The sequence below is a fragment of the Anser cygnoides genome, chromosome Z (genome assembly GCF_040182565.1).
Source record: "Anser cygnoides isolate HZ-2024a breed goose chromosome Z, Taihu_goose_T2T_genome, whole genome shotgun sequence".
Classification (NCBI taxonomy): Eukaryota; Metazoa; Chordata; class Aves; order Anseriformes; family Anatidae; genus Anser; species Anser cygnoides.
The window spans coordinates 69157363-69177868 of NC_089912.1; the positions used below are offsets into that span (position 1 = coordinate 69157363).

At 39.0% G+C, this 20506-nt stretch overlaps 1 protein-coding gene and 1 long non-coding RNA gene across 2 annotated transcripts; one reads left to right on the plus strand and one right to left on the minus strand.

The window, feature by feature from the left end:
- Positions 1–14: 14 nt before the first annotated feature.
- SELENOP (selenoprotein P) lies at positions 15–9214 on the minus strand. The gene is made up of 5 exons (XM_013181719.3): positions 9074–9214; positions 7527–7730; positions 5477–5689; positions 3565–3682; positions 15–1785 (listed from the first exon to the last, which is right to left on the minus strand). Exons 2-5 carry the CDS (start codon positions 7715–7717, stop codon positions 1138–1140), a joined length of 1170 nt encoding a protein of 389 aa, XP_013037173.2. The 5' UTR covers positions 7718–7730; positions 9074–9214; the 3' UTR covers positions 15–1137.
- Positions 9215–9373: 159 nt separating this feature from the next.
- Positions 9374–19854, plus strand: LOC106036284 (uncharacterized). The gene is made up of 3 exons (XR_010827924.1): positions 9374–11951; positions 16711–16791; positions 19248–19854. It is a non-coding gene; the product is annotated as an uncharacterized lncRNA (long non-coding RNA).
- The last annotated feature ends 652 nt before the right edge of the window (positions 19855–20506 follow it).

A 20506-nucleotide genomic window follows, 5' to 3' on the forward strand; every position in this document is an offset into this window, starting at 1 on the left:
AACAGAGGAAGAAATACTGAATACTTTTTATTGAAAATTCTCATTTCATATATTCCAAAAGTATGCATTCTGTTTATATCCAGTACTACTTTCTTGCTAATTAGCATTCACCATAAAAAGATTCAGGTTTCGTAGGAGTAATAGTTTTCCTATTAAATCATCATTACTTATGGCGTATGCTTTCAAAGCAGCTTTCCTTTCTTGAATACTCTGTTCATTCAGGAATCCTTTGCACAACTGTATCTGTAATTCAGCTTGGTTAATCAAAATTAGAGAATGCTAAGCTACAAACAGAGAAATTACACAAATGTCAGTGGTATATTACCTTACTAATCAATACAGATTTAACAAATTCAGTACTGTCATAAACAAAGATAAACACTAAACCAGGACTGAGTTTGTTTTGTCCCTTGTTACAAACATTGATTCTGCACAAAGAATTGTTAACATTTCTCACTTCAGCCATGATCTTATTGATTCAGTGGGATTTTACAAACTGTAGTAGAATGTATCAGTGGATCCTGATACTGCACCTAACCCACAAAAGTAAAGCATATAACTGTGATTTTAAAATAATGCAATTATTGCTTGTATCTTACACTTGAGTTAAAAAGTTATTTTGGCACACTGTTTAGAAATAAGCTTTTCTTGTACATAATTTGTATCCCCAGGTCAGAAAAAGCTTTTGAGTATATTCCATCTTAATAAAAAAAAAAAAGAAAAAAAAAAGATTAAAGTGTCTGTTTTGCTTTTCTTCTATTCTTGATTGCAAAACATCAGACAGGAACCCCTAGGTCATAGTTTACGTTCCTGTCCTCACAAATGCAAGCAGAATGTTAGAAGAGAAACAAGGAAGACAAATTAATCAAGAATGCCGACACCTCCCACATAGAACTGAAAAACAAACTCCGGGTTAATTAAATTCCTTTATATTAATAAACTTTTTGTTGATGGAGTTTGACAGGTATTGTGTAATTCCAAGAGCACTGCTCTTCGCAAAACCTTAACTCTACACTCCTGTCACCTGTCTTGGTCTAATTTTCATTTGGGAGCTATGGAAATATTTAATCTATCATTTTTCCACTGTTGCAATTAAATAAATTTAGGCAATAGGCCATCCTTGCATTTTTAAGGTGCTTAGTTTGTTTTTCATGCTCAGTTTCCTGCCTTTTCCTGTCACTGTCAGGTGTCGCTAGTTTCACTTGCTCCTGCTGCTGTTGACTCTCAGGCAGCAGTGAGCAGACGTCACTGTCAGGATTCAGTGATGTCCTCTGCTAACAGCTGGCCGTGTCAACTGCAAGAATTTGGAAGTGCTCCGCGACACTGTCAAGTGACAGAATTTCCTAGCTCTTCAAACAGAAGGTGTCGACAATGACAACATCAACTACTAGATGTTGAGTCTGACGATGCTGTCTGCCAATTTCAGGTTAACTGGTTTTTACAGCTAGCTTTCCCTTTTTTTCATAGTTTTGTACCTTGTCTAAGAATTTCCACACCTTCTCCTGGATGAACAATTTCTACGTGTTCATGGCTACCTGTCTGATCATGTATGTTATGGTCAAAAACTCTATGACGCCGACCGCTGTGAGGATGACGTCTTTGAGTTTCAGAAGGAGCCTGATGGTTCTGATTTTTGGAATGACGATGGTGGTGGTGGTGGTGTCTGTGTTTGCGCAGTTGGTGGTGGTGATTTGAGTGTTGACCACTTGGTTTGGGTTCTACCTCTGCTAGCTTTTTATCTGCTTTTTTAGTGATGTTTTCACATGTTTCATCAATATCAGGTTCCTGCAAAACAGAAGTTTATACAAAGCATTGTATTTAATTAAACTACTTGTAAATATTAATCACCTAAGTATTTCCACAGTACTTAGAACTCAAGCAATGAGATATCTTAAACTGCTGTTTATAAGTATTTTTTAAAAACTCATAGAGTAATATAAGGGGTGAGCTACAGTCTGTATTTCCTTACAGAAAAGAACAATGCATTTAACATTCCAGCTTCCAACAAAAATCAGAAAATACAAAGACTATCCAAAAAAGTTCTCTCTGTAACCTGTCTGCCCTGGAGGTGGATGGGGAGGGGAAATCCAAACATGTTGGCTTCAAGAACAGAGCCTACCACACCCTCTGAAAGGTGATGCAATTACAAAAGAAAAACTGGGAAGAAACATCTGCCTCCAAGATTTGTTCAAGGCACAAAAATCCCCCGTATCACCCACATGCCTAGCTTAACTGCCACTTTTCTGTGGTTGTACACTTCAGGCACAGGTAAGCACGTCAGTGGAGCAGCTATGAAAACCGATCTCATACCACTAAGAGTTGGACTGTGGAAGATCTTTCCATAAAAATAGGTAAACCAGTCAGCAATATATCTTCAGTTGCTGAAATTAAAGCTTTCTTTAAATAAGAACATTGCAGCTGGCAAAGTTGTTCAAAATGGTTTCTCCATCTGAAGATTAAAGCACATTCATGTGTCACTGCTGCCTGGTTGGCTGTAACTCTGTGTAATAGGGCAGGGAAGATTTTCTGTCACATACTTTTCGTGTCCTATTTCAGTTCCCAAACTGTTGTGTTTATCAGACTGCATGATTCCGACTGTGATTATTTCTGTAAGCACTAGGGGCTGAACGTGAGCTAGGCGCAAAGCTGCTTTGTGCCTTCTGAACATCATATGTGGTGTTTAGCATTTAAATACTTTGAATTGTCCCCCCTAAAGCTAGCCCAGAGGGAAAAAAAAAAAAAGGTGCTTGTTTCTGAAAGTGCTGCTTTGCTGAAAAGAAAAAAAGATATGAATGTGTCAAAAGGAATCTTGCTTTACAACACTGAAAGCTGGACAGGCCTCTTAACATTAAATTTTAGAAAATATAATTTACATAATAACTAATAAAAATATTCCCACATCTGACCTGCCTGAGGCCTACATTTAGCTAGAAAGCTGTATGATAGAAACCAAAACAATGATTCTTGTTGAACTTTCATGACTATGTATGTACGTTTCTTGGTAATCCTTGAAGTATTTCTGATCCCTAGTTACACGTGAAACAAAGCTACCCTTTTTTTTTCATAATGGTAATAATTGTCACATTGTATTACCAGTTTTTAAAATTAATGATTGTATACTGCATACATTTACATTTATTTATAGACAATATATTATTGTATGTTGTATACGTTCAAATATAAACTAAAAGGAATAGTAACTCACACCAGCTCAGATTTAGCTCCCAGGTTTCCCCAAAAAATATTATTTAATTACCTACCTGTCCCCAAAAACAGTATCTAAATGCTCACTAGCTCCAGAAACAGAATTACCATACGAAGTTGTATTTAGATTTCTAAAAATGATTTGCATTTACGTCAAGGGCAGGAATTTAAATAATCAGTCTGTTCTAAATTACATCTAATTCATTTTCAAAAATATGTAAATGTCCTCTGTTAGACCCACGAAATGTGTAGACTCAAAATAATGTCTTTTAGGATTAATCACACTGAAGATAAAAATTGTAAGTACCACTCAAATTCAGTTTACTTTCTTAGTATATATAGAATGAAACTAGAAAATACCGTATAAGAGCAATTTCCACACTTGTTTTCACAGTATGCAATCTTAATAGCTTCTTCTACATAGTTGAAAGACAGGAAGGAATAGGGAAGACCCAGGTGATACACTAGGCGGCCGCATCTAAGAAGAGAAAGAACTTCATGGTTACATATACATAAAAATATATATAAAATTAAATACGTCTTCTTAGCATACCTTATTTTACACGTCAGTCCACCCATAATGTACAGACCAACAGAGAGCATTTTTCTCCAAGAAACTTACAGTAAAAAATAGTATCTGCCTTACAAATACCTGTCTGCTCAGCTGCGTCGGTCATAGAGTGAAGCCTGATTTCTGACTGACATAACAACTCGATGTGCACAAAACTCGGCTTCAGCTGCACCCGGATTACCAAAGGTACACATTAGCAAGACCTATCTTGCTAATGAGGAGGGCTGTTTGCCTAGTGGTACAAATCACCACTTGGTTATTGTATCCAAAGAACCACAGAATATCAGAGCTGGAAGGACCCACACATCTCATCGAGTCCCACTCCTGGCTCCATGCAGGACCACCCAAAAAACAAACCAAATGTCTGAGAGCGTTGTCCAAACACTCCTTGAACTCCAGCAGCTCAGTGCTCTGACCACTGCCCTGGGGAGCCTGTCCCAGTGCCCAACGACCCTCTGGGTGCAGAACCTTTCCCTAACATGCACTCTGATAGAAGGAATGTTTTAATGCAACTTAATGTTGTTTCTTCGTTGTTGTTTTTGTTTTTTTTTATGGGAATGAGCATTGTGATCTATCTCCATTAGTGACCTGGTGTGCATGAGGGGATTTTTACAGTGCGTATGTGCCCCAGTCTGTATTTTAATGTCCTGGTATGTCCTTGACAAGCTGGATTAAAAGTGTAAACTGTACACAAGGGCACCTTCTTATGCGCCCCACCTGCAATGTCAACAGAAGTTCCTCCAGCCTTAGCTCACTACACGTTTGCAGTACACATCTAGGACCACGGATTGGCAGGACAAAAATTCCTAGAACCAAAATGGATCACAGCCAAACTATTGCCAAACCAATTAGCAGTGTCAGTGTAGGTGTATCCTATGTGTCGACAGCACAGAACTGTTCAACCTTTAAATGTGGGCCAGGCATCAGCTTTGGGGCCTCTCTATGGACGACATACAGTCTCGTTCCGTTTGTCTGTCATACAACAGCAACCTTCCATACTGGGGCATATTTGCTCCCTAATTTAGCATTTGATGCCTAATTTCATCATGTTACCCAAGAACAACAACAACAAAAAAAGATTAAGTAACTTTCTATTTCTCTAACAAACTTCCTTATGCTTCAGTATGAACTGAGAATGTTCTTTAGCATAATAGTAACTGAGATGGACATCTTATAATTGCAAGAATTTTCAAATAATTTCCATCACTTCAAAACTGGAAAATCAGGATTTCAATTAAATATTTATTACTAGTTCTGCCAAAAGATACATGTCCCAGTGACACTTTCAGCAACTTCGGTCAAAATGTTTTCATGAGAAGTCAGGTAGCTTTTCTGGTTCTACTTTCATGTACATTGATGTAATGAAGTTGTCAGAGAATAAAAACAGCTTAAGCCCAGAATCATCAAATTCTACACTCAATTATGTTATTCTAAAATTAATAGCAGTAAATATTAGGCAGTTGATTATGAAGAAGAGTAATTATGAAGAAGAATGTACTTATCCCAAACTCACTAATGCAAAAGCAGACTTTTCTTTTTGTAGCTTCCTTTTTCCAGTAAAAGTACAAGTGCTTTACTCAGAGCAATGTAGATTATAACATCTTTGTTAGGAGATTATTTTAACGAATTAATATAGAGATTCACAAAGCATTACTCTAAGTATGTCCAAATATTTTCCTGGTTTTCCTTTTAAACACAGACCTGTCATAGATGAGAAAATCATCTTTGTTTCCATTTAAGGTGGTCCACACATCAGCTTGTTGTTCATCTTGTTGGTAGACGGTAATGTACTCTGAAACACTTTCTTTCAGTAGGTGAAATTTCTTCTGGGAGTAAGCTCCTTGATGGTTGACAACCACATACGAGACATTGACAAGTCCTTCATTCTCTAGCTTCACTCGCAGGTCCTCCAGTCTAGAGGAGAATGTGAAGAAGCAAGACCATAAATCCATTGGGAATTGTAAGATTTTTTTTTGCTTTGCAATACAAAAACATAATTCTTAAATGTATGCATGCTTCCAGACATAAGTTAATCTCCACATTCAACAAAATGTAACATGTTCCATGTTCCTTACATTACAGCCATTTTTTTCCCTCTGAGTTTTAATGTCAACAATCTAAAAATATTAAAACTTTCCTGCTATTTGCCATAACTATCCACTATGTCATTGGACTTGATGATCCTGAAGGTCTTTTCCAATCTAAATGACAGCATGATTCTATACTGTCACCAAGCCAGACTCTACAAAAGCTTAGAAAGCTAAGTAAAAAAGACATCTGCTTTCAGATGAATTCAGTGATATTTTTATTGCAGTTCTTTCACACTCCTCATGGTCTAACAGATAGCTTATGAGATGTCTTTATTCAAATGCTGAGCTTTGGGTCACATAGCTGGTTAAAGAATGCACAGAGTGAATGCATCGGGAAGACAAACAATCAAGAAAGCAAACCTTTATAACATAATAGGTTTGTATAGCAGTCAGACATGATAGTCAGAAAAGGGATGTTACATTAGCAGGATTGAAAAAATGGCTATATAGAGTGTGTTCAAAAACTGGCTGGCAGGAATCAGTTTTCCTCTTTTTCTGTTCTGCCACAAACCCCTTTTTCCTTGCTACTTAATACAGAAAGCTGCTTTCTTGCTGTAAAACGTTTTCGTTCACTTGATCAGGATCATTCCAAATAAATTACTCTACAAAACACTTTTGTTTTTTCACTTTCAGGAGGTACTCTAGAACTTGAAAGAATACAGCCTTTCTAAAATGCATGGAATCAAGTCCAACTACTATGAAAGCCAACCACAGAGTTCACTTTTGACTTTGATGGAGGTAGAAATTTACCATTTTTTCAAAATCCATCTCTTGAAAAATTTGAAAAGACTATTATCATATGAACTTATGCAGCCTAGGGGAGAAAACACATGTGTTATTACAGTGATCAAAATCAAGCTGTGAAACCAGCAGTATGAATTTTTAAGCCAAAGTGATTTCACAACAGCTCAATTAATCCAAGATAAGGGTTGTATGTAATTCCTGTTTGGGTCAGCTCAAAGTTATTTTCTTGCTCCTGTTACTGTCATGGTACCTAGTTATTTCTACTGAGGTAGGTTCAAGAAACCAGTGCACTAACATCTCAGGACCTGGACAAAAATTTAACAGCGATGATTCCCTTAAATGCCTTTTCAGTTTTTGCAAGGCCAGTTCCTACTGCATCTTCTGGATTTTTTTTTTTTTTGTATCTACAACCTCTGAATAGAGGCTGGGATAGCACATTAAAATTTGCATTTTGATTTTTCGTTCCCTTTACAGATTTTACATAAAAAATGAGTGATAACTGGCCTGTTTCAGATGTTCTAGCCAAGTCAGAGAATTACGTTTCTTGGCTTCAGCATGTTACTACATTAATTATCTGTTCTTATCTGAAGCATCTCTCTTGAGGAACTGTTTCTGCTGGCTTTCTGTGTGTTTTGGGTTTCATTAATGTCAAGTTGATCATATCTGATGCTGTAAATACCATCTGGAGAACACGATCTGTTAGTCAGGATGAAGCTAAGAGCTGAAGAATCTTTGCCACTGGCGCAGAATCCTCCCACACCAGGCCACATATGCCAGCTGGGATTGCCAGTGGCTTTTGAGGAAGCTAGTGTTCACTGAGTGCCTCTGTAGTTAGGCACATGTATTATCCTCAGATGGCTTTAAAAAAATCGACCACTCATGTTTTAACAAACGCTGGGAAAGAGATTTACGCTCACCTGGAAGCCTGCAGCAGGCACAGGTATCAGCTAGCTTGGAGGAGAGCCACCACCGTCACCGAACCCCTCGAGTTCAGCATCGGGTTCTCCTCCCCGACCCGCCATTCGGGGGGCTCCTGGCAGTTCTGGGTCTCTGTCCCTCCTCCTGGGAGGAGACAGAGAACCAGAACTAGCCCCAGCCCTGCCCACATGGCGGGGCTTTATCTGAAAAGAGAGAAAATAAACAAAATGAGATCAATGCCTAAACGAAGTTCAGACCCTGAAATTCCCATAACAAAACAGTAAAATAAAAAAGTAAATAAAATAAAAGGACATAAAATTGAACTACTGTTGACTCCTTAATCATATTTCTTCCATTTTGCAGTTGAGTTCTCGTATATTAAGTAGATTATATTTTTTTGTTGTTGTTGAAAAGTGTTCAGAATAACTGAAATTTCTTTTAACGCTACTAAAAAGCCCCATTTCCTGTTTTTTGACATCAGTGGTGCTGAGACAGTTTACACCAGTAAGAATCCAGGCCAGTTCACTCCAGATTATGGTATGAATCCAACCCGCTCAACAGCAAGTCCACTGACTTAAAAGAAATTGCACCACCAGAGTATATTGATACATAGCAAGCATTACAGATCCTGGCAGGAAAAAGGAAAAAAAAAAAAAAAAAGACAAAATTTTTTAAAAGTCAGTTTGTAGCACTTGGATCCCGTTGAGAAATCTCTGAAGAATACAGGAATAGAAACAATTTTGCAAAAGCAGGAAATGAAAACTCAAGTTTCAGATTTGCCATATCTTACAAAAACTCCTGACCACACTGAGTCCATTAATGTTTATGAAAATCAAAACATACAAGAAATTCTGTAATTATCCTTCTATTCCAATAGCATAATAGTTTTGCCTTAATATGTGCAGGAAACTCTCAAATAAAGTATTAAAACTGTTCCCAAACACATCCTAGGCTGCAGAATTGTATAATTCCAACACACCCATCAGAGTCTGATAGTAAACACAGGATGTTTTGGAAACAGCAAGTTTTGATAAAGGCTAAAAGCTATGCTTATCACCAATCTTGTCACATTCTAAAAAACAAACAAAAAACAAACAAACAAAAAATAAAACAACAACAACAACAACAAAACTTTTAATTATTGATCTTTCAAACAAGAGCCAGCATAATTTTGAGGAATGCTGCTGTCCCCACGTTCCCTGCCTGCAGTTCTACCAAAATCATTTTTGTGTACAGCACTTGGAGGATGAGATAGTGGCCCAATAAGCATCAGCAGAGCCAGCTGTTCACTCTTTCCACAAGTCTGGGAAGCCGTCCACCTTTACGGGGCTCCGTTAGGAAGGTGCGAAGCTCCTGGGACATCTGGCGACGCTGCTCTGCCTGTGCAGCCTCCAGACGGGAGCCGTGCTCCAACTTAACACTTCCCTTCGCTTTTTGTTTTCCAATGGAAATTTCCACAGTCGGCCTTTTCCGCCGGAGAAACAAGCGGACGCCCTGCCAAATCTGAAGTCCCGGCTCTTTGTCGAAGCGAGAACAGCAGACTTACCCCTTCCTCCCCACTCGCCTTGGCAGCCGCGCTCCGCTGCGCCGCGGAGGAAAGCAGCGTGGGGAGCAGGGCTGCGGTATTTATACTGCTCTTGTTTATCTCGCTGTGCAGACACGGTTCAAAGTTCAGGGAGCTCATTGCGAACGACCTTGCAAGCAAAGCAAACCCCTCCAGCAAAAGTGGCCAAAATATTTCTGGGTTAACTAATTGCGAACAGAAGCGTCTTGTCACGCGGAACGGCGAGGCGTGCCAGGCGCGAGGGCTGAATTTCGGGTCGTGCCAGGCACCGGTCACCCCAGAGAGCTGGAGGCAGTGGTACAGCCAGCGGGGAGGGGTGGGCCAACGAGTCCTTATTTTGTGAACACAGCCAGAGGGGGAAGGTACTTCTCCGCTCACAAAAATGCTGAGCTAGCAGGTTTTTGCACTTATGCTTTATCTCGTGGTTGCTTAGAGGGTGGTGTACCCAGGCTGAGCGCCTGAGCACTGCAGAGCTCCTCTTGCACAGCTGCTCTGGGTTACGTCAGCTGGCATTAAAACTTGTGGAGAATCTGCCAGTTCGACAGCTTATGCCGGAGGTTAACGTCCAGATCTCCTGACATTTAAAGCAATGTAGATGCAAGAAAGCCATGAAGCTCTACCTACTGGCAGCAGCCATTTATCTCTGCTACATTTTCTTCCCACATTGTCATCACTGAGGTGCCTGAGAACATTTGTGTGAAGCTGCTTTCTTACCCCTTCCTCAGAGAGGGAACTGTTCATGCATGAAGTGTTTTACTTTGACAGCAATTTGCTTGAGATAGATTTCCTTCAAAGTACGTGTTTATGGAGAAATAAGTGTTTAAAAGCAGTATGCCTGCAGAGTTTAAGGTGGTGAGATTTACACTGCTTAGCTCTGTGGCCTGAGACTGTCTCCTGCATAGACGAGCTTCATGCTTCTGGTCGAAAGTCTTGTTGGGCACGAGGAATGGAACTGCTGACCTCGGGGTTTATCGTCAGGATGTGCTACACTCAAGCCAGTGGAAAGAAGGACAAAGATCTGAAGTTTTATTCCATAGTCTCTGAGGACACAGTGAAGAAAGCAGAAACAGATGTCAGAGAGGGACTGGTTTATTTGTTTGTTTGAAGTGGGACGTGCTCATGTTGCTTATGTTGTTAGTGAAGTGAATCTCTGTGTACTCTGCCAGGCCTCATAGCTGGAACCAAGCCCTCAGAGCTGTGATGATGTCCTGTACTGTTGCAAGAGACAGATTATTTGCTGAGCCTGTTGCCTCAAGATAAATTGTTGATTTTCAGTGCTAATAAAGCCCTACAGGGTTTGCTGGAAGTATTTGGTACACATCAGGTCTGTCAATTCCTAAATGAGCACTGAAGCAGCTAAAAAGAAATGCAGCAGGTACAGCTCTGTGAACAGGGAGAGGAGTAAGATACAGCTCAGTAGTAACTGACAATTGGTGTCTTACCAGTTACTGCAACACAGGCGGAAATACTATGAAATAAAGAGCAGTACTCCATTCCCATTTCTTCTGCAGCTATGCAGAGGGACATGCACAACGTTTAATTAACCAGTGCTGAGCCTACGAGCTATAAGTTATACCACTGAGCGCAGCTGAGACTCGCAGCTCAGAACTACTGAAGAATAAAGGGTCCAGACAGAGTGAGCTGAAACAGCTGACTTATAAATCAGTTAACTTCCTGATGAGGATGGAAATCCACAGTGGTCACTGCTGAAAAGTTAGTATTTGCTCCCAAATAGTATGCAGAGAAACCTGCAGACCCTCAGTTGCCTTACAGAGAGATGAGAAGCAGCAGTTCTGTTACCAGCTATCACTGTGCTGATGATTACTGTTTATTACATTATTTAGTATTACATTACATGATAGCTATTACAACATTGACAATGTTGAGAAGAAGGCCTTAACCACATTCATAATTATAAGCCATAAGCATCTTGCCCTATAACATTCACCCTACCTAAGACCATTGTTCTGCCTCAAGATTTCTTGAGGAAGAAACTTTTTCCATCTTAAAGCAAGTGGTAAGGAATATTATGTTGGCTGTGGGTGTAGATGGTTTGAATTCAGTTGTTTTAGAAATGTATGACCCCCTAGATATGTTTAAACTTCTGTCTGAAGCATTACCCTTTCTGAGTGGAAAAAAAATCCACTTCTGCATTTCTTGAATACATAATTGTAAAATTTACAGTATAAAATTCTAAACATTCAGTTTCTTACAGCCTGCCCCTGTTAATTAGAAGGCTCCTGTAGCCCTTTATCCATAGCTTCTAATGAAATAATTGTTCTAAATCTTAATTTTGATTTCCACTGCAAGCATTTTCTTAGCTGTTGAGAATGTTCTAGTCTCACTGCAGGAGGCAGTTATCAGCTCTAATTTGGACAAGTCTTCAGTTTCAAAGAAAATAATTTTTATAATTATCATCCTGTTACTACTCACTCTCTTTCCTAGCAGGGGGGAAAAATGGTTCTGGGGGAAATAACAGCCCTGTTCCCTTCATATTGAGCATAAACTGTACACTTTTTGATATGTATCAAACTTCTCAAAGCATAACAGCACAGAAATGCCAATGTGAAGGAAATTTGGAAATTAACTGATGTTTACTATTTCTGTCATCTAGATTGGTAATTGGTATCATACACATTTCTGAAAAAAATCCCAGATGGACATGGAATTATGAGGCTGTTGGCAATTATACTCTGGTAAAGTCTGCTGTAGTAATTTGCAACGTGTGCAAATAATGAGAGAACAGAGGCAGAACGTGGATCCGGCACAAATTCTGTCACAAGATCTCAAGACTTCAGTGTCTTTGCTCTTGGGACTGAAGGATGTCACAAACAGGGAATTCAAAGTCCATCAGCAGATTGTAAGTCTCCACTGATTATTCTTGTATGTATTCTCATTTTATAACGTTGTAACTATGTCAACTCAGTGAACTTACTCATACTTTATAGAGGAATAAATTACAACAAAAACAGGCCATTGACTTAATGCTTAACCTTAAACTTTGGTTAAATGCTGTAAATAAAGGTTAATATAAGTGGAAACTAAGAATATATGTTACAATAAAATAGATTCAGCAAAATAATCGGAACCACAAGTTCATTAGTTAAAGTAACTCCGGAAAGAGGGAGAGCAGTGCAATATTGGTCTTCTGCCAGAGCAGTGCAAGATAGCCAAATGCATACTTGACAGAATTCAAAGGAAGCAACAAAACATGTTGCTTCAGACACTGAGTCCTGGAGTTTGCTTCAGTGAACTAAGGAACAGCTGATACACACAGCTGTCTATTTAAAAAATAACAATGGGTCTAAAAGAAGCTCCGATTTTTTAAATAGATGCTTTGTTTTCCTTCTTGGAAATTCCATTTTAATAATGCAGTATCTTTCTCTACTTTAACCTGTCTCACACTGTAATTAACAAGGAAAATCATTTTTTCCATCAGACATGTCCTCAGTTATAATCATTGCACACATTACAAGTTCAAACTGACCCTATTGCTGAATATCTACGTATGTTCTGAGTTCCTTGTTGGCTCCGTTTCCTTTCTGCATTTATCCTGCAATAACTGTCAGCCTATAAGTTCCACACCACCTCAGTGGGCCTAAGATCTGTGGTCATCATATTGTCTGAGGACGAACAAATTACCTAATGGTACGTACCTAAGAGGTCGTTAAGAAGAAGTGGTTGAGATCATAGGTATAGGAAATCTTCTATACTTTTGTGTGGTTTAGCATATTTAGTAATACTTAGCAGTCTTGTGATCTACAGAAGAAAACTGAAAATGCCTTTGGTTTGGTTCTGCTTAGGCTCCTGGTGTGGTAGACAATAAACCAGGAAAAACAAACATAATCACACAGTGCCCGAAGCTGGCTGGCTGTACAGATCTCCTACGTGGATCTCATATTCCACACAGTGATCCCTGATCTTTCTTTCCACAGGGATGATGCACGTGCACCTCGGATTCAGCAGGCAGCTTTAGGCTTTCCAGTACTGGGCACTGAGTCTGTGCATAACTAAAGCGATTAAAGATCTGGACTAAGGAATATGAGTTCATGAGTTCAATAGGTTAAACAACCCCTCTGATTTTGCTGTATTTAGACAGTTCTCTTCACATTAACAGACCAGGCCTTAAAGAGAGTGTAGCTGTAATTATAACTTTAGAAGATCAGCAATACAGACAACCCCCATTAATATCTTTACACCCAATAACTCTCCTCAGGAGATGTGGAAGAAAATGATTCATCTGCTAAATTCACAGCAGTTCATTCCAGGTGACAGTAAAGGTCTCTCACCAGAAATACCCATAAAAACAAGTTCTTGTTAATGATTTATAACAGGTCATCCAAGCATAGCTCACTGCACTGAACCCTATCTGGAGAATGGAAACTATAACAGCATAATGCATAGGCTTCAGTGACAACATACTGTGAACTTTACAGGAAATTCAAAGCTGTTTTTTGCTAACCTGTTGTAAAATACATGAAAACTGAAGTGAAAACTCGGTCCAGCCAATGAATGAGAGGGATTTTGTATGCAAAAGGCTTTTTTCAAGATCTGTTTCAAGATCTGTTGAGTTGTGATGAAAAAATCGACAACGTATTTTCAGTCAAATTCCTTTCTGTGGCTCTATGTTGCCTTATTTTCCTGATATATAGCAGTGGCTGCCAACATCATGGTCTGCAACAGATGTTAAGAGAGCTTAGGGGTAGATTCAGCTGAGTGCAAGATGGAGATCATTTTACATGAAATGGAGTTTGACAAACTTTAAAAAAAAAATGTGGCTTCAAATACATGATGTTGCAGATTGATTGCTGATGATACTTCTTTTCAGATATTATAGACCTGGAATGCTGAACTGTGAAAAAATCTTGTGTGCCCTTCTTAGGGCAAGAGTATGCGAGTGTGCCACCAGCACCAGTAACAAAGGCATAACTGACTAAACCAACCATTTATTCCTATCCTGTCCATCTTGGAAATTCAAAAGCAGCTGCAATTTCAGCATCAAAGCACTCTCAGTAGCTTGTTGTCTGTGAACTGCTGAAGCAATTTGAAGATGAAATATAAAAATAGATAGATCTAAGTGAGTCTTCACTTAACAGACTACACTTTACAGCTACAGCATTCAAGGAGCTGAAATTGATAGCCATCTACTCCTCTACTCCCACCATGAGCAAAAACTATTTTCACAAAAAGAGGGTTTCCTAGAACCAAAATGAGCTCCAAATGTAGATAGTTCAATTGGTCTCTGTACATAAATAAATATTGTAAAGCAATGCTGACCTTCTAAAGACTGGTGGAAGGTCTGAACTGTTTTATTAAGCATATGTTATATGGAAGTAGAGGGAGAGTTGCATCTGCTTGCAGCAATCAAATTCTGAACAGACTAACCACCTCCCTCTGTTTCTGAAAGCTGATGGAAATCTGGAAGAGTCAAATCTTCAAGTTAGATCAGTAAACACCAGTTAATATGGGAGAAGGGCTTGTATCAACTATCTTAAGGTAACACCTTTCCAGTTGTCATCAGTGCTATTATTTAAAGAGAAAGCCATAGTGACTAAAACTCAGTCCCTGCCTTGATTTAATTTCTGATAACAAAACTGTACTGACTTTACAAGTTTTGCATTCAGCAAATAGTATTTCAGCAGCTACATTACCATTTACTGATATATAGCTACTTGGTATTTGCATCCCACACTCCCCACACTCAGAATGTAATGAGAATGCTGCATGATTGCATACCTTCCAGAAGTGTTAAATGCCAATTTATTTAATGGACAGGAATAGCTGTAGTACTGGAGCACATAATATATTTTCATAAATTCAAATTAAATGGTGAAAAAAAGAGATCAGTTAGTAAGACTATCACCAGCTTTAGATTTGCACGTATTTCCTACTATCGTAGAATCACAGAATGGTTTGGTTTTGAAGGGACGTTAAAGACCATCTAATTCCAACCCCCCTGCCATGGGCAGGGACACCTCCCACCAGACCAGGCTGCCCAATGCCTCATCCAGCCTGGCCTTGAGCACTGCCAGGGACGGGGAATCCACAACTATTCTCTTGAAGATTTCACATTCGTTCTGAAAATTATAATTAAGTAACATACACTTATCTGTGTATGTTTTGGATGAAATATATATGTAGCTGAAGTTCCCAAACCTGTGATGTTACAGTCCTATAATTTACTTCTCACGGGTGCAGTTCTTGAATATAACCGCGAAGGCAAAGTAAAATTCTGCCTACAGAATATTATTTCTGCAGTATATTGGCAATGGGCCTTCAAAGACTGGGGGCTATTACTCCTTACAAACATTTTATCCCTACATTGGCAGTCTTACTATTTTCCTATGGTTTGGTCTCCTACATTTTGGGCTGTTGGGGGAAGAATTAAAAAAGAGAAGTAGAACTGCAATGGAATTCCAGCATAAAGGCCACAGTATGCAGCACAGCACAGAGGAAATAACATGGTGTTTGAAAGGAAGAGAAGGGAGAGTATAAAAGAAGATATAATGACATCTTGCCCGAGGACAACTTTGGAAGTACCTGCACAAGCAATCATACTGTGTCACATCACTCCAAATCAAAAAGACATGAGAAAATCTGCCCTGCAGAATTCACTAGCAGCCCCTCTGGGTTGCTTCAATGGAGTTGTCTCTATTTCAAATGTTCACACATGCGTGGATGAACTTTTTGACTTGTCTAAGAATTCACACTGAACAGGCTTCATATCGTATATCTAACTACAGGCAGCAACAACATTACTCACTTTTGAGTCTCCTCACTATCCAGTTCCAAAATCATTGGCTCAACTTGTGGAACTTGAAAAGTAACTGAGTCCTTGATCTGACTAGAAGTAGTCGTCACAGCATGCCTCAACATCTCTCCAGTCAGTAGCGGTCTGTGTGGCTGTTCATTTGTGGCCCCAGATCTGTAAGGACTCTTGCAGCACTACAAGGAGAGATGTGTCCCAATTTTACTTTGTTAAGTCCTCATCTCTAGCTGACCTTATCTAATGTTCAGGTTTTTGTTTTGTTTTCTCTTTTTTTCTGGCTGTCTCTTGGCAGCAACACTTACCTAAAAATACTAGTCTCATATCCCTGATATTATTTACTAGATATTATTTAAATATGAGGCATATAACAGTCTCAAAGGTAGTTTTACAGGGATTAAAGTTAAGGAGGGGATTGTATTCCCAGTAGAGCTCAGAGTCAGTGTTTCTTGGTGTAACAGCTTAGCAGCTCCCACACCCATCTTTGACCAATGGTTTAATCCAGCCTTCTAGACTGTAAGCTGCATTTCTCTGAACATTTGCTTGTCAGCGAAAAAAAAAAAAGGCAGAAAAACAAAACAGGGATTTGTGCTGATCCTGCATCACAGTCTTTGCCAGATTTCCTGTAAGAACTCATGAAGAGGAAACAAAATAAGAATGTGAAGTGAAAAACACTTGCTGCACTTTAAAAATCATGGCAATAAAGCTGTAGAACATTCTCTCCAATACAGCTAGAAGGCATTCAGAAGGAGAGGCAGACCAGAAAGCTAAATGCATAAGTGATCCTATGACTGCAATAATAGTAATAATTAACAATAAATGATTTTTAGTTGTATTCCCTTTTTCATTGCAGAGCTCCTGATGTCTTGCTTGCAAATGCTTTAGGTTAATGATGAAATTTCTGTTGATTGTTTAACACAGATATGTGCTTAAGGTAAGTTACAAAATACCTACTTAAGGGATCAGGCAGGGTTTCAGACATCTAGTTCTCCTGAAACTGAATGTAGGGCTTCAGTCTCCACCATTCAGGCAAATCATTGTGCCTTTAGCAGCTCAGGCACTGCTTGAGGCTTGCATTGTGGGTCGTACATGAGGCTGGTATTAGGAACTTAAATGACAGAACGGGTGCTTTTTCAGCAGCACATGTAGTTTGGTGTCTGCTCCATCTGTGCGCCTGCAAATGGAGTAGTTAAGCTGCTGTTGTAAATGGCACAGTTACAGTCAATGTGACACACAGCACACATGGTCTTGCATGGATGGGTGGAATGCTATGCTAGAAAGAAAAAAGTTATTGAAGATTCTCCCCTAGATACCAGGAAGAATTATTTCTAGGTTGTCTGCTTTCTCATTTTTTACTGCACTCAGTATTATCTACCTTAATTGCATGTGGGATGTTGCCCTGATTGTCTCCAAGTTCCAAAGTAAATTTTCATCTATGGTTAACATTTTATGAACATATCAGTCAGACTTTATTTCTCCTCAGCAATAAGATAGTCCATAGGTCTACAGTTTTATAGGAAGATGATGTGGCCTGAAAGGAGGAGTAATCTAAAATTATCTGTTAATAATCCTGTGCGTATAACACAGGGAACAGCAGAACTGATAGTGCACTAGGTCAGAAACTTTTCTGCTAGTTTAGCTTTCATCCTTTGCAAACCCTTTAGATTTCCATGGATCATTAAACAGTATGGGAAAATCAGCATGTTTCACTTCCTGATGTTCACTGTTGCTTAACAAATAAACACAAAACAAAACCATTTTTTGCAAATCAGGTTATGAAAGATTTCCTTGCGAAAATCTGGGTTACACATGAAGATGCAGTATATACACAATATCCTTATAAACAATGTTTTTATATGTTATTTCTACTCATGGTGCACTTATACAAAAATGAATTATGTTTAAGAACAAACATAGGTAACATTTTAACTATTTTTTTTTTAAACATTTTCCTGAAGAGGTTTTCCAGCCAAACATTGACATAGCCAACGCTGTTGAATTTATATGCTGTGATAAAATGAAAAAATCACAAAGTACTTAACACCTACTGTTACTTTAGCACTAAATCACTATGCAATCCTTTTAGGAACGCTTCTCATAATTCTCAAGTCACTATGGTTTATGGATCTGATAAACCCATGAATTCTTATATTTGTTCTTTCTTCCAGAAATTCAAAATAATATAAAAGAAAATATTAGGATTAAAAGAACTCAACAATCCTCTCTCCCAGCATTCACCAGACACTGTTCTCCCTGATTTCACTAGTCAGCCAACTTTCCTGGGGTTACAAAAGTATGAAACTTACACACAGCAGACCAGATTTGGCATGGAGCTTGTAAGGCGGCAGGCAGTACTGAGTAGACATAAATGCACATCCTGTACTAGCTGTGCACTTCCTCTGAAAACATAAAGATAACAAAGGAACAAGCCGATACCCTTTTGTCACAGATGCACGGTTTAAGGATTTTTAGTATCAGTTCACAATTCAGCATGTTACAGTTTTTAAGTATTACATTTTACAGTTATTACTATAATTTTGACTTTCATTAGCTCCTTACATCTTCCCTTTGCTCTTGAGACAGTAATAGAATGAGGAGAATTATCAGAAGAGTCCTTTATCATTCTGTCTGAGGCACAGCCCATATTTATTTTCCTTTACAAAATTCAGACAGTCACTGGTATTGTCTCACTATGCATACCTATCAAAGGGGTTCTATGGATATGTTTTTCTCTTGTGTAACAGCATACATCTGCCTTGCTCTAGGCATGACATTAAAGCCCTTTTATGCACGGAGCAAGACATTGTGCAATGGAAACATGCTGAGTCTTCTAACATAGAAAAGATTTCTTACATATGATTGCTATCATTACAGGAATAAGCAGGTATTTCATAAGGCTTTTCAAATATAAGAGAACAGAAAAGGCCACATTATAGCTATCTGAATTCCTTCTCTACCTGGATGAATCATTTGGTCATGATCAGGACATTGTGGTAGTATATCTGGGTGTGTACGAATGCACTAAGCAATTTTCACAAACATTTGAGGAGCCAGACAGGACTCTCCAGCATGTTGAGTATAGATCAGGCTGCTGGGTAGACAGCTTTGAACAAGATAATCTAATGGTCCCCTTGGTCTTCATTTATAATCTGAATCAACTGCTTTTGGAAAATAGTTACTTGCTCAATCTGGCACATCAGCACACCTTCTGAATTCTTGGTCTCACCACCTGCGGTTTATTAATTCCCTCATTTCTTCAGACAAGAGGGTTTTTTAATTAAATAATGAAAGTGTATGACTCAAACTTCTACCTCAAAAAAGAAAAACATATGATTCACATTTTTCTATAATTAGTTTAGTATTCATTTTTCTCTGTTTGCTACTTTACAGATCTCCCTGGGAAAGGCTGCTAACACTTAAGTCTGGCTGAATGTTCTCTGCCTTCTTCAACACTGCTGTTCAAAGTCCTGAGCTGGAGAACATCTATGTTTCAGTATTCAGCCCAAACTCAGTGGAATGTTGCGTCCAGAAGTCTTATCAGGCTATCTTAATGAATACAGATTTTTCCAGAGTGTCACTGAGGTGATTCAAGGAGAAAAAAAAAAGAAAAAAAAAAGAAAAAAGAAAAAAAAAGAGAGAGAGAGATTTTTTAGTCATAGAAATGGCTAATATGGATTGAACTACGGATATGGATAAAGATCGTTCGCATGTTTGTTTAACACACCATAAACCAGGTTATTTTGAGATTTACAACTTGTCACCCAACACTACGGAGGACAGACAGATTCTTTACGGATCCTTGGCAGAATGAGGACAGGCCACACAGTTCTGGTTATAATTAGAGATTTATATTACAGAAGAAAGAAATCGACAATCAGCATAGTTTGTTGTCTACATTTTCTAGCACTTAGCATAGCCTGCAGTTGCACAGAATTTCTAGAATTCTCAGTTATAGAGTCACCGTTTTTTTCAGTCACCTGGCTGGACCCTCGGCAGACTGGGTCAAATCCTTATCTATCAGTTCATGATACAGTCATAACCTAGACTCAGGCTTTACGTAAAAGAATGCGTCACTCACTCTGCCCTGGGAGGAAGAAGACGATGGTGGAGACATCCCTTGCCACTAGGGGGTCACGGGTTGTGCCATCCAGCTGTGGCTCCAGCCCAAGTCCCACTTAGGGTTTGCTGAATTTTACAGACAGCGTTCCCCATGCTGTTACACTTCCCTGTTCCAGGACGGGTGTCACCATCTCCAGGCAACCCTGCAGCTGGGTGTTGAGAATGCAGATGGGCTTAGCCACCGTGTCAGAGGGTGTCCCCACACCCAGACAGGAGAGAGAAGGGGGCAAGGGTACACATTAACAGCCAGCTTACATATTAGGGGTATTCACCTTATGGCTGGTTGTGCTAAGCACTCTGACAGGGGTCAGGAGAAGGAGGAGGCACCAGTCACACTTCTGAGTCATACCATTCTGTGACATAACTCCAGAATCCTAGAGGTATACTAGGCAAACACCACAAACACCTCTAAGAGAGAAAAAGGAGAATCTGAAAAGTTACAGCGTGGTCAGTCTAATTTCATATTCGAAAAGTTATTAGAAAAAAAATATATATTGTTCATTCGAAAGCTTCCATGTAATCTGACTAAA